The following is a 15954-nucleotide window of genomic DNA, read 5'->3' as shown; positions in this document are numbered from 1 at the left end:
GACTCTGAAGCCCCCGCTACAGCCAGCCCGAGGTCCTGTGAGGTCAGCCTGGTCCTGTGAGTGGAAGGCTTAGCCGGCCAGGGCAGGGAGGACGCCTCTGGCAGCAGGACTCTCAGCTGCGAGACCTTTTCGGCAAAACAAAGCCATGTTTATTTCCCTTTGTTTTCCCTAGAAGCCCCAGTCACCACCTAGACCCCTGGATGGGCAGGTCTGCAGAAACCTCTGCCCCAGAAGACCCAGGAACTGCTGCCCCATCCTTAAGGGCATCTGAGATGAGAGCTGACAGGTGAAATGCAGACAGGCTGCTGGGGGTGGGAGCCTGATGGGGGAGTGGGGGGGATGTACGCTGTAGCACCATGGTTAAAATCATTGACTATGAAGTTAAAAAGTGAAAAATCTGAGCTGACATTCTGCTCTTTCTGGAGATCGGAGCTGTGTGACCTCAGGCAGGTGTGTAGCCTCTCTGATCGTCACTTCATACTTTCATGTACCATTGCCTCGTTAACTCCCAACACCCACTCATGAGGCCCATAGACCTGCAGATGTGGAAGGGACCCGCTGTGTCCCCAAGGTTATGGGGCGGACACAACCCAGGCCTTGAACCCAGCTCATCTGGCTCAAGGCCCAAGGCTCACCCCTTCCCCACACTGTCCTGGGGGAGCCGAGTTTGATGGGTGGAAGTCAGACTGTCCCTTTTAGGAGAAGACTGGTGAAGAAAGATGGCTCATGACTCCAGGAGAAGATGCTGGAAGCCTCCCCATCTCGATTCCCTAGACCCAGCCTTTCTCTGCTCTGTGAGAAGGGACTTGTTCAGGGAGCTGAAGTGCTGGGTCCCCACTACCACCTCAACATGAGGCCTTGGGAAAGTCGTGAGACTCAGAGAGGCCCAGGCTGCGGACTCACCTACTTCGAGATCTGACCGGGGCCTGATCTCAGAGGGGCTGCTCAGAGCACACAGAGCCGGGGGTGCCCCAGAAAGCCCCAGGAGCCCCAGCGGCCTCCCTGCTCCCTGTGCCACTGTACCCACGGGGTCCTCCACCGTGGGAAGGGAAGACCCCTTCCTACTCTCCTCTGTGCCCCAGACTCGGAGCTGGGCACCCACAGAGCAGGGCGGTCACACGGGATGGACCACCCTACTCCTTGCTTCGCCCCAAGTGTGCGGGTAATGAGCACAGGTGCAGTTTGGGCGGGTCCTGGGCCCCCGGCAGGAAGACTCGGACACTCCCAGGTGGCGGCCGAGGAGAAACTCTTCTTCCTCGGGGGCCTGCTGCAGTCACTGAGATGCCACCACTTCCGCCTCTGTGGCGTCCTCGTCACCTGCAGGCTTTCAGGACAGCAACCTGCAGGCCTAAGACACCCAGGACTGCCCAGCCTCCGCCCTGCCACTCGGAACCTGAGCAGGGGCAGTTCTGCAAAGGATGGGAACCCCGAGGGGGAGGGACGGGAGGGCTAGGGACAAGGGCCAGGCTGACGGCACGGGGCTTCGGGAGCAGGGACAGGGTCGAGGTCGCGGAGTCAAGGCCAGCTCGGGGGCCATCAGGCACGAGCACTGAAAGTGAGGTTGGAGGTTGCCTTTCAAAGGCATCCCTGGAGCAGGGGGCCACGAGGCCACTGGCCCCCGAGACTCTCTCAGGGGCCCGCAAACATTCTAACCATATTTGTCGTTTTCACAAGCTGCTCCCTTGGGAGCATAACTCACTCAGAAACAGCTGAACTGGAGAAACTCGAAACTGCCCATGTGGTTTCTGTGGGTCTCCTGAGGGAGAAAGAACCCTATCCGGGCCTGGGGCCACCACTTGGCTCACTCGGGAGAAGCATACAAAACGACAACTTGCCATTCACCCCGTCCCCCTCACTCCAGTCACAGGGTCCTGCCTGGACAGGAAGATTCGCCATCTCAGAACAGACGTGTCGGGAAGCTCAGCCCTCTGCTAGGCACTCAGACCTGCGTGGGCCCCTCAGGGCACAGCCGAAAGGGACAGACCAGTGGGCACCCACTCCATCCTCTGACTGCCGACCAGCCTACTGGACCCACCCCCCTATTGCTGGCTGAATAACGGCTCCCAAAGGTGTCTGCGTTCTAATTACTGGAACCTATAAATGTTACGTTATCTGGCAAAAGGGGCTTTGCAGATGTGACCTTGATGACCCTGCGTTAGCATCCTGTGGACCCAGAGTCATGGCAAGGGTCCTTGCAAGAGGCCAGAGGGGGAGAAGCAGAGAAGGTGACAAGACAAGGGAAACAGTGTCAGAGAGAGTCTCAAGGTGGAGGAAGGGGCCACATGCCAAGGAATGCAGGTGGCCTCTAGCAGCTGGAAAAGGTAAGGAAACGGATTCTCCCCAGAGCCTCCAGGAAGCGCCAGTCCTGCCCACCGACATCTTGACTTGAGCCCCGTGAGACTGAGCTTGGATCTCTGAGCCCCAGACCTGTGAGGTAATGGCCTTGTGGTGTTCGGTTCAAGCCACGCGGTCTGGGGTAACCTGCTGCCGCTAACATAGCTCTGCAGGCAGCCCTGCCAGGAGCAGCTCTGGGAAAGTGAGGTCTTTAGCCTAGAGTCTCAGCAGGATCTGCCCACAGGGAGAGGATTCTGGAGCATCAGAAAAATACCCGCCCACACGCAAGGCCTCTCACGGCTGGACGAGGCCCAGCTTCCTCCAGCAGCGCGTGGCCTTTGCTTCAATTCCCAAACGGAGTCATCTGGGGAGAGGTCATTCCGAGGGGAGGTTTACACGAAGACGGAGGTTATCCTCGTCAGGACGTTCCCTGAGAGCTGGTTCCCGAGTCAGGGCGGGAGGTGGTCCCACAGCAGAGAGGGTTTTGGACAGGCCCCAGGGGAGGGAGTCGTGCCATCAGCCCTCCACCCACCCGTCTGTCCCGACCCCTGTCTCCCACCGGCCGCTTCTCCTCCCAGGCACAGCATCTTCCCTGCTGAGTGAAGCCGTCCCTGGTTTTGCCATCAGAGCTGGGGTCCTCCTCATTTCCAGGCCTGGACTCGCCAGCCCCTCTTCCCCCAGCACACAACCATGGGGGGCAGTGCTGGGGAGACACTCGCCCAGGGTGAGTCTTCCCAGAATTCGGGGACCAACCCAGGCTCCCCACTGCCCCCAGGATGGCCCCGGCTTCCAGAGCCCCGAACTTGAGAGGACCTCATCTCTCAGGCTTGCCCTGGCTGCACTGGGGGCCTTGAGCGTCCAGTGACAGTGCCGTGCACCCAGTGACACCAGGGGTCTCAAACTCGCAGCCCCCAGGGGCCAGGCGGGCCCCGGGAATGAGGGCAGCAGCCTGCTGGGAGCAGCAGGTCCTGCGGTCACCCAACCATCAAATCTAAATGTCTGAGGATGTCGTTAGGCCCGTCTGTGGGTAGGGCTGGACGTCGCCGCCCTGACTCCCGCCCCTGGCTGGCCTCACCAGGGCGTCCGTGGTAACGTCTGATCTCTCCCACCTGCTCTACTCTCTCGCACCGTCACCACATGCGGCGGGTCCCCTGCGTACCGGGTGCACATCACACGCAGGTGAGACACAACTGCTCCCGTGGTTCATTCACGCACAGTGGACGCGGCGGAAAACCTCCCACAAGTGCTCTGACGGCTCATGAGGAAGGGCATGCACCCCGGGTCCCAGTCACAGGGGCCCACATTTAATTATGTTCAATATTAATAAACGTACAGCACAACAGTGGTTCATTAACATACCTTACGCGACTAAGGGAGTACAATTTGATACAACCCGATGCACAGCTTTGGGGACACAAAGGAACTTCCAGACCGGGTCGTGAGAAATCCTCCATTTCACTTTCGTTCGGGATGACAGGCTCGAGGACCACGGCTCGAAAGGGCAGCTGTGCTGTCACCAAGAGTGGGGCCTCGAGTGAGAGAGAACAGAGGAAAGCAAAGGAACAGACAGACAGCCCTTTGGAGAAAGGCCCCTGGAGACACCGGGTCTGCACGGCGCTGATCGGCACCAAGGGATCGTCTATAAAAAGATTTGTATAGTAAACCAAATAATATTGGAAATAAGACTTTCAGTAGTACTTCTGTAAGAAGCAGAATTACGTTACATGTTGTTCACATGCACAGGGGTGCATAAGAAAAGTCCTTGTAATTACAGTCGGGGCCGAAGAGCAAAAATCTGGGCTGAAAGTGACAAGCGAACTGCAAGAGAAATCAATCCATGAAGGGGTGTGTCCAGAGCGGAGAAAGCTGACCAGCAACAGAACTGAAGGGAGCCCACTCAGAAACGCACACACACACCCACGCACACCGCACCTGCACTGCAAATAAATACACACGCACATGCAAGTGACGCCCCCTACGGCACCTTGTGCTCAGGCCAGGTTTGCCTGCTGGCTGCTGCTCCGAGGGCCACCGGGAGAGAAATGGGGGCCTGTCCCTGAAAGCGGGTGTTCAGGCCCATGGCTCCTTCACAGCAGAAACAGCCCGGCCGTGCCATTCAGAGCCCTCCACACGCCTTCAAGTGGGCTGAGCATCCCATCTCCAACGGCACTAGGGCTGGACAGCTCAGCAAATCCTCACGCCCACGACTGGCGGCTGGGAGTGTGGGCATTTGCATTCTCTGACTGGTGTGCATCCGGGACCTCGACTTGGGGAGCTCTGATTCGCAGAAGCCTCCCTTGACGACCACGTGCAAGGCTTGGTTGGGGTCCCGCCTGGGGCTGTGCGCAAGGACTGTGTTCAATCTTTCCCATCACCTCCAAGTAACAGCAAGACCTTCAGCCCATCCAACAGTAAACCAGGATGCCAAGTGGCCCAGGAAGTTCTGTCAAGGACACAGCTCCCGGCATTCTCGTTCCAAATCCCAGCACAGCATGCCTGGCCCAGGCATAGCTCACGTGCTGTGCTTCCGAATCAGAAAAAAGCATCCTGCCGTTCGTTGAGTGAGGAAGGACCTCTGTCCACACACGGCGGAGAATGTGCTAACAAGTTCACTTGGGAGGAAAGGCAGAGCAGCGGAGCCTGTCGCACCTGCAACTAAAACCTCAAACGGCTGCGGTTCTCTGAGGACCTCAGATGCACGGCGACGGCCAAGATGCCCAGATTTTCCATCAGTTCCTTCGAGGTGCTCAGTCTGGCATTAACAGCAAAACTTTCCCTTCCGATTTTAAACTGAAGTTATATTCCAATTAGAAACTGAAAAAAACCTTGAGAAAACATCTAAAGGGCCAGAAAAGAAAACTCCAGCCAGTGAAACGTAGAAAGTGGTTTGTTTTAAATGCGTTCGTTTTCTGTTAAACGTAAGTGAAGTCCACAAGGCCAGAGGGGAGGAGGTCCCAGACACGAATGTCCTCCAAAAATCGACTTTTGTCTTTTTTCTCGTCAACAGTGAAGTTAACAGGGTTGAAATCTGAAGAGACGGAAGGGCTGACGTTGGGGTAAAAGGGAAAAAAAAATGAGAGCCGCCATTCTCCGCCAAAATGAGGTTAGTGATCCAGACAGAGGGTTTCGAAGCTGAATGTATAGTGTACGTCTGGCCAGCCCCGGGGCGGGACCTCCACCCAGAACTGTCAAAGCCCAGACTCCACGCTTCCCTCCCGGCACCCAGCCCAGCGTGCGCCGGCCTCATCCCGGACCCCAGCCACTCTCGGAGCAGAAGGGGACCCTTTCCCAAGTGGAATTTCCAACAGCCTCCATCCGAGGCTCGGTGAAGGGTCCATCGCCGGGCTGTTTAACATCACAAAGGAAATTCTGAACTGGTTTCCATAAACGTGGGCCGGGGAAGGGTTTTCTCCAGGCTCTGAGCGAAAGGGTTCCCCACCAAGAGAGATTTTCAAAGCATGGAAATCATGGTGGCAGCGGGAACCCGGCGTCACGTCTTCTTCCACAGGAAGGCCTCGTCGGCGAGGACCTGCGCCAGCCGGGCGTTAAAAGGCCCATAGAAGTCCCGCAGGAGCCTCTGTGTGACCGGCCACATGGGCCCCAGGTTCCGGTCCTCGGGACGCCGCGCGTTGGATGCGGGGCTCTTGGTCATCAAGGCCTCTTGTTTCTCACTTAAGGGCCCTGGAACACAAAGGAAAGAGCCTATGAGGCAGGAGGCAAAAGAAACTTTGAGAAAATCCCAGCCGTGCTTCCTGTTGAGACAGGAGTTTCCCGTAAGAATGTGTTCGGAGGTTCAAATTCTTTGGCTGGATCCATTTCTGAGTGGCTGAGGGTGGAAGGTGGAAATTCCAGTGTGAAAGAGCAGAGATTCTGTGGTCCGGTGTGTTACCCCACCCTTGGAAGCAAGGCTGGGGCTCTGGGGCGCAGTTTCATTTCCAACTGCCCGTCAACGGGACCCAGCCTGTCCCTGGGTAACTGGGCGACCTGCCACACACAGTCCCTGCACGCAGCCTCTCCTGCTCACCAGCCACTGGAAGTCTGCCCCCACTGCTTCTACTTCAGGCCGATGCAAAGGGCCTCCTGATGGGCCCATATTTCAGCCTGTGTGTCGTGCTGTGAAGTGGCCATGGGGGAAGGGGAGAGACCACCTGTGCCCAGAGACCCCCCCACTGGCTGAACCTCCACCTGCAGCAGGCATATCCACGGGGAGAGGCCGGGAACCAGCCAGCTCGTGCTGCCCCCTGAGGCTGCCACTTCCACCCTCAGCCCTCGGGACCGCAAGCCTCTCACTGGCTTAACCCCCGGGACCACTGCTCAGGCCTCTGTGCCCCGGGCCCTCGCGATCAGTCTGAAGTCCTGAGCCCGTGCACAGAAAAACTACATCCCAGTGTCCTCGGGTTACGTGACAGGGAAGGAACAGAACTGGCCTTACTGTCCATCTTAGGGATTAAAGACAAGCTCATGAATGTGACAGAGTCTACAGGTGGCCAAATCAAAGAAAAATGGTTCTAGGCCTTACAAGGAAAAAGTAATCACACTCCACCACGTTACAAGCTCTCCAAGGAAAGGAAAAAGAAAATCAAATGACAAAAGGGTCCCGAGTCCCAGTGGTGGGCAAACAGATTTCAGGAAAAGTTCAATTAACAAAATTCCCAGGCAAGCTCATGAGACAGGGCCGCAGGGGCTTCTGGGGAGGAATGTGCAGGGTGCTCCAGCCTCTCCAGCGGTCCTGGGTGCCGCCTACGGGGGAGCACCCTGCACCCATGGACACTCCTCTACCAGCCGTCACCGTGGCCAGCGACTTGGCCTGCTGCCACAAAGTGCCCCTTGGGACTCTGGCTGGGGGCAGGCTCCCCTCCCTAGAGGCCCAGGAGCCCAAACCCAGCCACATGTCTGTGCCTCCTGGGGTTCCCAGCAAAGCTGAGACAAGCATGGACCTGCCCATCCCCCCCCGACCCCCAGGCCCTGAGGCCTCTGCGAGACGGTCCCAGGAGCCCAGACACCCTGTCCATCCTTAAGGCGCAGCTCACACCCTCCCTTCCAGGATCGCTTCAGCGGCTGGGCCCCCAAGTCACGTGTACGGACCCACCGTGAGATCGCTAACCTCCCCCACCGTCACTCTACCAGTTACTCGGTTATTCGAGCCTCGGCTTCCTCCTCTCCCTCCAAGGAGGGAGCTCCCAGACGAGAGGCCACCTCTTCCTCCCCAGAGACGGCTCCCCACACCACGCGCGAGGCCCCGTGTGCACGTGGTGCTTGACAAACAGGCACTAACTGGCCTCCCGGCTCAGCCCCGCCCTGCTCGGCTCAGGGGTCTGCGTGGGACGCGGGGAGCGCCTCACAGAGCCGGTGTCCTCGGAGCTCGCGCCCTGCTCCGTGGGCCTCCAGTGCGACATTCATACCGAGGCTGAGAAACCGGAAGACCCTGTGCATGGTGTGCTTGACGTTAGAGGCGTGGTCTTCCAGGCGGAGAATGAGGAACTGTTCTTTATTAAAGACCGTGAGCCAGTCCAGAAGGTACACGGCGTACAGCCCGACCTGCAGCCTCACCTAGGACCGAAGAAGGCAGGCGTTAGTTCAGGGGTAATTCCTCCGACACCGAAGGCGCTTTTCCAAACGTATTACACACGTCATTATAAACCAACAGTGAAGCGTTGTCCCAGCGAACAACTGCCTTCAGAAGTTGGATTTTTTTTTTTTTTTGCGGTATGCGGGCCTCTCACTGCTGTGGCCTCTCCCGTTGCGGAGCACAGGCTCCAGACGCGCAGGCTCAGCGGCCACGGCTCACGGGCCCAGCCGCTCCACGGCATGCGGGATCTTCCCGGACCGGGGCACGAACCCGCGTCCCCCGCATCGGCAGGCGGACTCTCAACCACTGCGCCAACCAGGGAAGCCCCAGAGGTTGGATTTTAAACGCCACGTGTTCTTGCTTCTCCATGCTGGGTTTGGTGTCCCCCGCACAAAGGATTCCCACCTTCAGGGTCCCATGCCATCCTCAGGTCAACCCTGCAGGTAGCTCCACACCACTTCATAGTGAGGAGTGGGGAGAATGGAGAGGCCAAGGTCACACCCACCGATGGCGCGAACGTTCTTTGCACATATCCCGGCTGCCTCAGCTCCTATGCCCAGCGCAGCACCGCCGTGAGAAACAGCGGCAAATGCTCCAGCAGCAAGCCCCGAGAGGGAACAGCCAGACGCCTGGCGCCACACGGACGTCCCTGACCTTGAGTGTGTGAGCATACCCCAATATAAGCAGAGCTGTACGAAGCCATCCCTTTCTGCCTACGCGTCGGGGTCCGTCCTCCTCCTGTGCCTCGTCTCGTGCCAAGCTGCAAGCATGCGTGGTGAAGCACGAACCTGACCACAGAGAGGTCTGGCCCTTGTCCTCGGCTCCTGGAAGATGATCTCTAGGCCACCTGGAATGTCCTGCCTGGTAAGGGTATCTTGCTTGCCTCGGGGGGTCTGGCCACTGGACAGTCTAACAGTGTGAGTTATGATGCGGGCTCTGGGCCACGCAGTACCGGCCTGACCTCCAGGAGGGGCTGGACAGTAAAGGTCGGTCAGGCAGGTACTGCGTGAGGGAGCCTCAAGAAGTGCTTGGGACGCCAGAGGCTTGGGTGGGCTTCCCTGGACGGCAACACGCTGCGTGTATCATCGCATGCTTACGAGGCTGAGTTCAGTCTGCGACCCTTCCCTGCTGTAAACCGCAACCTCGAGTGTGACAGCCATCAGCGTGTCTTGTGATTCCTTCTAGTGAATTACTGAACCCGACAGTGGTTTGGGGGACTGCACCCAGCTTGCACATGGTGTCAGAAGGAAGAGCGTCTTGGGGACTGCCCCCTCTAACGTCAAAGTGGGCTCTAAACTCTTGGCAAGCTCCAAAAAGGAACAGGCCCCTCCCTTTCTGCTCTGAGGCCCCCCTTCTCCGGCACTCCCACCCCTGCCCCTACCCACCACGTCCTCTGGGACCTGGCTCCGTGTCCTGCCTCTGGCTCTGCCTCGCTGTGGTCTTCCCAATTGCTTCTCATTTGCCCCCGTCTCGTCTCTGTTCAGGCCGCATCAGCGCCTGTCTGGCACTGTCACAGCCCCCTGACTGGCGCTCCCACCTCTAGTCTCTGAGCGTGAGCTTCCCACGCCAATGCCTGGCCTCGCCTGGCTCTCCACGTGGGGCAAGTCCCTGGTCTGACTGGACTCCTGGCCCACCCCCTCCCAGCGCCCAGTCTCAGTTCCTGCAGCCGACGCTTTCACATCCTACTTCCTCTCCTTCCCAGCTCGACCTTGAGCTCCTCCAGGGCGGGGACCAGGCTCTTCCATCATCCCAGCCGCAAGTGGCCTGCGCCCAGCCACTCACACTGAACGCGGTGGCAACAATAAGACGGTGAAAAATAGGTACAGACGCTAGTTTCATCTCTCCTAGTGTCACTCCATTTCATTGTTTTTCTAATTGTGTGGGAGGTGGTGGAGGAAGAAAAACAATTAGAGGGGAGAAGCTGTCTCCAAAATCCATCAGCTGCCTACAGCCCTCAGGTTGTCACTACCCTGGACACCAGCTCAGGAAAAGACGTCAAGCTGGGCCAGAGCTAAAGAGAAAGTGAGCACGTGCCAGCCTCGGAAATAAATACCCGCGTCGCCTCCAACACAGACAGACGGCTGCGAGGACACCTCCTTGTTAAGCCCTCGAGAGCTTTTCGGCTCTTCGTCAGCCTCCCAGGCCGGCCCCTCCCAGGGAGGACCAGCCCGATGAGCTTTATATCTTCCGGGGAACCCGCCTTTGCTGCTCAGAACCTTCTAGAAGGAAAGGAGCTGGGAGTTTGCGGCAGGATGAGGGTGTTTTAAAGTAGCTGCCGAGGTCCCTGCACCTGTCGACAGGTGACAGTATTTCCCTGAAAGCGTGTCTGTGTCTTCGTGGGGAGAGCCCCCTCCACTGGCCCAGGCCTCCAGTAGCTGAGTCTTCTCTGCCAGGAGGGCTGGTCCGGCAGCGGAGGGGCCATTGGGGGCAGGCAGGGAACAAACCTGGGGGCTCTTCAGGGGAAGAGAGGTGGGGCCCCCTGGCCCCCTGAACACTCCATCCTCTGGCTCACTCCGACCCCCAGCCCCCTTACCAGTTAAGGGAAGCGCCGCTCACCTCGAGTGACAGTGTCAGCGTGCGCAGCATAACTACTAACAAACCTAGGACAGGCCCACTCAACACTTTTTCCGCACCCTTCCCCAGTATCGGCCAGAGAATCAAAATGGAATGAACATAAAAAGGTTATTTAGGGGAAGTGCCCGATACATTTAAACTTTTAAAACACCAGAGCGGAGAGAAGCCTTTGAGGTTACCTGCTTCAGCCGCCTCTTGATGGAAAAAACAACCAAGGCCTAGGGAGTGCGGGGTCCTGCCTGCCCAGGGTCAGCGGAGAAGACCCTCCAGAGCCTAGTCCTGAAGCCAGGTACTTGCGCTTGGGGCCTGTCCCCCCCCGTGCTGGGAAACAGCTGAGGAGCCAGTGCAGGGTCTCCCCTGACAGGCACATGCCAAACCTCTCTGGTCCCCATTAGGGATCTGGTTGGAACTCTCTACTCAGCCTCTCCACTAGTTTCACAAACTCCCCATTCATTCATTCTGCAAATAATCTAGCGCATCCTGCACGCCAGGTACCCTGCTAAGCAATGGAGAGACGTTGCTATGTAACAGATGTGGCCCCTGGCCACGTGGCGCTTGTAATCTAGTGGAGACAGAGCTAAAATGGTGAAGAAACAATTATCTATAATCGCCAGTTGTGACACATGCTGTGGGGAAATGAATAGTGTGGAGAGAGAGAGAACAGGTCAGATTGAAGCCAGACCTGAAAGGTGAGGAGTCCTGCAAAAACCAGGAGAAGCACGTGCCGGGGAGGGGAGTGTGGAAGGCTCTGGAACCAGGCTTCTCCAGGCCAAGCACAAAACACACCCACCTGGAGGGCTGTTCAACAGACTGGACTGATGGGCCCACCCCCAAAGTTCCTGATTCTGGGGTCTGAGGCTCAACCTGAGAGTTTGCATTTCTGGCAAGTTCCCGGGGGGACTGATTTTCTTGGTCCAGGGAGCACACCTTGCAAAGCCCTGCTCTGAGGCACGAGGACCTAGCAGGAGAGAGCGTGGCTGGAGAGCAGCAGTGGACAGGGAGGCAGGGGAGGTGGCCTGGAGGAGGTGGACAGGTGGGCGGGGCGGGCTCGTGCGCTCAGGGGCCACAGGAAGGCAGGGAAGGTCTTAAGCGGGGTAGCGCCCCACTCCACGTACGTATGAAAAAGATGGGCCTCCCCGCACTGTGGTTGAGCTGGGATTCACAGCTGAAGGGAAATTCGCTTCTCTCATCCCAGAAATGAAGATTCACCCCGAAGAGGAGGGTTTCCAACCGCTCTTGCCTTCCTGGCTCTTCCCACTATGCAGGAGCTCTCCAGGGACCGAAGGGTCACGGCGATCCGCATGACCTCACGGCCCCGCCATCCTGTCACTGATCCTGCCCTGGGGTCTCATTCTGACCAGAGATGCCTCGTCATCCTCAGCAATTCATGGAATTGAATTAAAAAGTACGTGCCTCCCGCCGGTTCAAACCCTCCTTTTTAGGAGCCAGCTAGGGAAGGTGGAAATGCCGTGAGCCTCATCAAAGGCCATGGGACCTGGGATTAAACCCTGAGCCTGCCCATCACAAGCTACGTGACTCTGGGTGGGAGAGTTAACCTCTGTGAGCCTCTGTGTCCTCATCTGTAAAATGGGCTTGGATTTCAGGGAAACGGAGAGGACTGAACAAGATGATGCCCTGCAAGGTGCCCCTCATCCTCTCTCTAGCAGGAAGGACAGAAGTTAATCACTGGGGACAACTCTAGACCCTGCTCAGCCTGGAGACAGCACCAAAGGAGTCCACATGACAGACCTTGCTAAAACTAGCCCTTATTGACCACTGGCTCCCACATACATCTGCCTTCCCACAATTTGCCACCCTAGGAAGTCGAGTCCTTTTCCTTTGTCTTGTCACTTCTCTACATATTTATGGTTCTCTTGTTAAGACGCTATATAAGCCCGAGTTCTAACCACCCGCCCGAGTTCTAACCACCCATCCGAGTTACTCATCACCGGGGCTCTCGTGGATATGTGCACGTGTGCATACGCATGTGTTAATAAACTTCTGTTTGCTTTTCTCTTGTTTATCTTCCGTCAGTCTAATTTACAGGGCCCCGGTCAACGAACCTGAGATGGGTAGAGGAAAAGGATTATCTTCTCGCCCCCTACACGCGAATGAACTACCGCTCTCTAACCCTTACCACAGCCTAGTAAAGCAGTGCTATTACCCCATCTTATGATGAAGCAACTGAGTCTCAGAGAAGCTAAGACAACTGCCCAGAGTCAGCTGCCCGAGTGGGAACTGAACCCACACCACTCTGGCTCCAAAGGCCACTCCTTCTACCCCACACCCCCAGCCAGATTCTGTGTCGATCCTCTGTGCATCCTCCCTGCCAAACTATAAATTCCAGCGGGACAGCCTGGAATCCTACCTACGGCCTCTGTGCACCCTGCCAGATAAGACGGCCTAGATAATGAGGAAGAGGGGGTGAACCCTCTTGACTTTGAACCCCACCGCACCTGGGGCTTCCCAAGCCTCCACCTCAAGCAGATCTCACCACATGGCACGCTCAGCAGAGCAAGGCTGTGGACCACGCTCCGGGTCAGGTGACATATTAGCTTCGCTGAAGAAGGCTTACCCACTGCGGCAAACCTGCTGAAAAGGCACTTGGGACAACCCAGGGTGCTGTGCAGCAGAACACCATCCCTTAGCTAAACCGTGCTGAATTCACCACTAACAGCTTCTTGTGCTTAAAAAAAAAAAAAAAAAAACGGGCAAGAAACGTACAGCTATATTCCTGAAGGCAAACAAGAACAAAGAAAAAAGGGATCAATGGAAAATATGTTTCCATTAAGACCCTGTCGGAGACACTGAAAGTCACTGGTGGGTAATTTTTTAAACCAACAAAACTATCCAGCATTGGAGAGAACGCTCTTAAGACAATCAGAGAGTCGGTCTGCCAATCCTAATTGCAGGGTGTGCTCTCGGAGCCTCACTAAATAGTAATCTTCCTAAATGCGCCCTCATTCTTTCGCAGAGGGAGGAGAGAGCATTGTAACTGGGAGATCGGCGCGGGAGAAAGCAGGGAGCCAGCTGAAAGGGTCCATCAGCTTTTTACAGTTTTTACAGCCATGAATATTTGTTTTGCATTAGCCACCGCTCAAAGGCACAGGGAGAGGCATTCGCACATTAAAATGCTTCTCTGTTTATCTGCTAAAATCCCGACGCACAATGCCCTCGCATGATAACCGCCGAGCAGCCCCTCCGCGTACGCACAGGCATGGCGTTGTTAAGAGTGTTGTTGTAGACACAGGCGCGCAGTGAATAACCCAGCACGCAAGTTTCAAACAGCTGCAGCGCTTCTGTCACTTTCTCATGGAAGTCATCTGCAGATTTATTCGAACTTGCAAAGTAGAGATAGTCTGAGTACAACCTGTGAATAAAACAGATGGGTATCTTTTACCACCGGGAATGTGAAATCTGGACATCTGAGTGACAATGGAAATCTACAAGCAATTATATGACCTCATTTGGTTCATTAAAACACAACCATTCCTCTCGCCACACCCCCCACCCACCCCCCACCCCCCCGCCCCACCGCCCCGGCAGAGAGCCACTTCCTACCACCCTGGACACCCTCACCCTTCCCAGGGCCACCCGCTCTCCTGGCCCCAGACAAGCCACCCGTAGTCTCTGTGGTTTCTTTTTTTTTTTTTGGTTCTTTCTAGGCGCCTCAGGCCGTGACTGTTTTCACAGTAACAGTGAACTTCGAAACACCAGATTACAAAGACCGTACAAAAGCAGAGAGAGGCCGTGAAAATTTTATGTCCCCTCCGGTTCCTCTCTCCTCTGCCGGCGGCAGTAATAACGGAACAGCTGTCGCTCTCCCCATATTACAATTCCGCGTGAAATTCCCAGCCCTTACCACAGACTCTGAACGTTAAAACAAAAATTATGAAACGTATCTTTCTAGGTTGATAGGGACCTATTTTTTAACACAGTGTAAAAATACCCCCATGTACGCATGCAGAGGCCTGTAGGCCTACATGTGTGTCCACACACATGGATCTGTTCACACAAACCCCACCGCACGTATGTAACAGTGTTTTCACACAGGAGCAGACAGCGTCTCTCTTTGACCAAACTGTTCTCAGGTTCCTCTGAACCTTCTTCCCAACATGGCCTTGAGTTTTAGACTTCCTTGTGGGTCTCTGTATTGCCAAATTTCAACAAGAATCCTGCTAGGTCCGTTTAGCCAACCCCGCCCCCCTTACCAATGCTGTTTCTTCTTAGTAACTTCCCATCCACCAACCCACATCCTCCTTGGCTATAATTTCCCACTCTTCCTTGTATTTGGCGTTGGCCACAATCTCGTTCCCCTACTGCAAGACCCGACCACAGTGGTCACTACACCTATTGCTACAGCCCTGAATAAACTCTGCCTTTTACCATTCTTTAACACAAGTCAGAATAATTTTCTTTCTTTCTTTCTTTTCCGCAAATCTTCTGAAAATATACTTTACTGGACTTTCAACATTACAGACAGATACTTTCTGTTACCATGGGATAATTCTTTTCTTATATCAAATAAACAATAAGTAAAACAAAACAAGTTACAGCACTGTAATGAGCACAGCTTTGTTTTAACGTTTTTGGCCCCAGTTTCCCCTGTGGTCTAACTTCTGACGCCCAGGCCCGCTCTCTCTCCCGTACTCTAAGTCATAGCGGGGAGGCGGTGTCTAGCATTAAATTCGTCTGTAAAACAGGAGGACTAATTGTGCTTTCCTCGTGGCGTATAAACAAGATAATCCATAGATTATCAGCTTCTCGTTATCAGCTTCTTATATATCCTTCCAGAAGTTTTCCGTGCACAACATATATCTGCATATTTTGTATTTTTTTAAAACATAGATGTATCAGGTCATATTGGATGGGATCAGTTAATGTATCTATTATTACGGCACTCCCCTATTTACTTAATTTGGGGGAATTTTGAACATCCGTAAAAGTAGATAAGATAGTACATACACAGCAGCCCAATGTCAACCTTATTCCATTGTCACCCAGTAATTTTTTCTTTCTTTTTTTTCGGAAGGGGGGCCACGCCACGTGGACTGCGGGATGTCAGTTCCCTGACCAGAGATTGAACCCGGGCCACAGCAGTGAAAGCACCGAATCCTAACCACTAGACCACCAGGGAACTCCCCAGTCTTTTTTTTGCGGTACGCGGGCCTCTCACTGTTGTGGCCTCTCCCGTTGCGGAGCACAGGCTCCGGACGCGCAGGCTCAGCGGCCATGGCTCACGGGCCCAGCCACTCCGCGGCATGTGGGATCTTCCCGGATCGGGGCACGAACCCGTGTCCCCTGCATCGGCAGGCGGACTCTCAACCACTGCGCCACCAGGGAAGCCCCCCACCCAGTCATTTTTTACATTAACAGAACTTCTGAGTTCTGTTGTGAGTTTCCTATGCCTTTTTCTCCTCTGTTTCTGCAGGCAGAGAGGGTAAGTCTTTATCTTTTTTTGCTTTTCAAAAGTCACC

At 55.5% G+C, this 15954-nt stretch overlaps 1 protein-coding gene across 9 annotated transcripts in view; it reads right to left on the bottom strand.

The window, feature by feature from the left end:
• The window catches only part of CHST15 (carbohydrate sulfotransferase 15), a 99789-nt gene that overhangs the window by 11802 nt on the left and 72033 nt on the right, over window positions 1–15954 (bottom strand). For 6 of the 9 annotated variants that reach the window (XM_067709123.1, XM_067709120.1, XM_067709121.1 and 3 more), the window contains 3 exons: window positions 13691–13847; window positions 7737–7884; window positions 3591–6015 (listed from right to left, as the gene is read on the bottom strand). In XM_067709123.1, coding sequence (XP_067565224.1) covers window positions 5825–6015; window positions 7737–7884; window positions 13691–13847 — 496 coding nt within the window. In that variant the 3' untranslated portion in view covers window positions 3591–5824. Of the gene's footprint in view, window positions 1–3590; window positions 6016–7736; window positions 7885–13690; window positions 13848–15954 lie in introns of those variants that run through there. The other 3 variants (XR_010935719.1, XR_010935721.1, XR_010935720.1) reach the window with 3 other exon arrangements.

The sequence above is a fragment of the Pseudorca crassidens genome, chromosome 16 (genome assembly GCF_039906515.1).
Source record: "Pseudorca crassidens isolate mPseCra1 chromosome 16, mPseCra1.hap1, whole genome shotgun sequence".
NCBI lineage: Eukaryota > Metazoa > Chordata > Mammalia > Artiodactyla > Delphinidae > Pseudorca > Pseudorca crassidens.
This window is presented reverse-complemented; position numbering and strand designations above follow the sequence as displayed.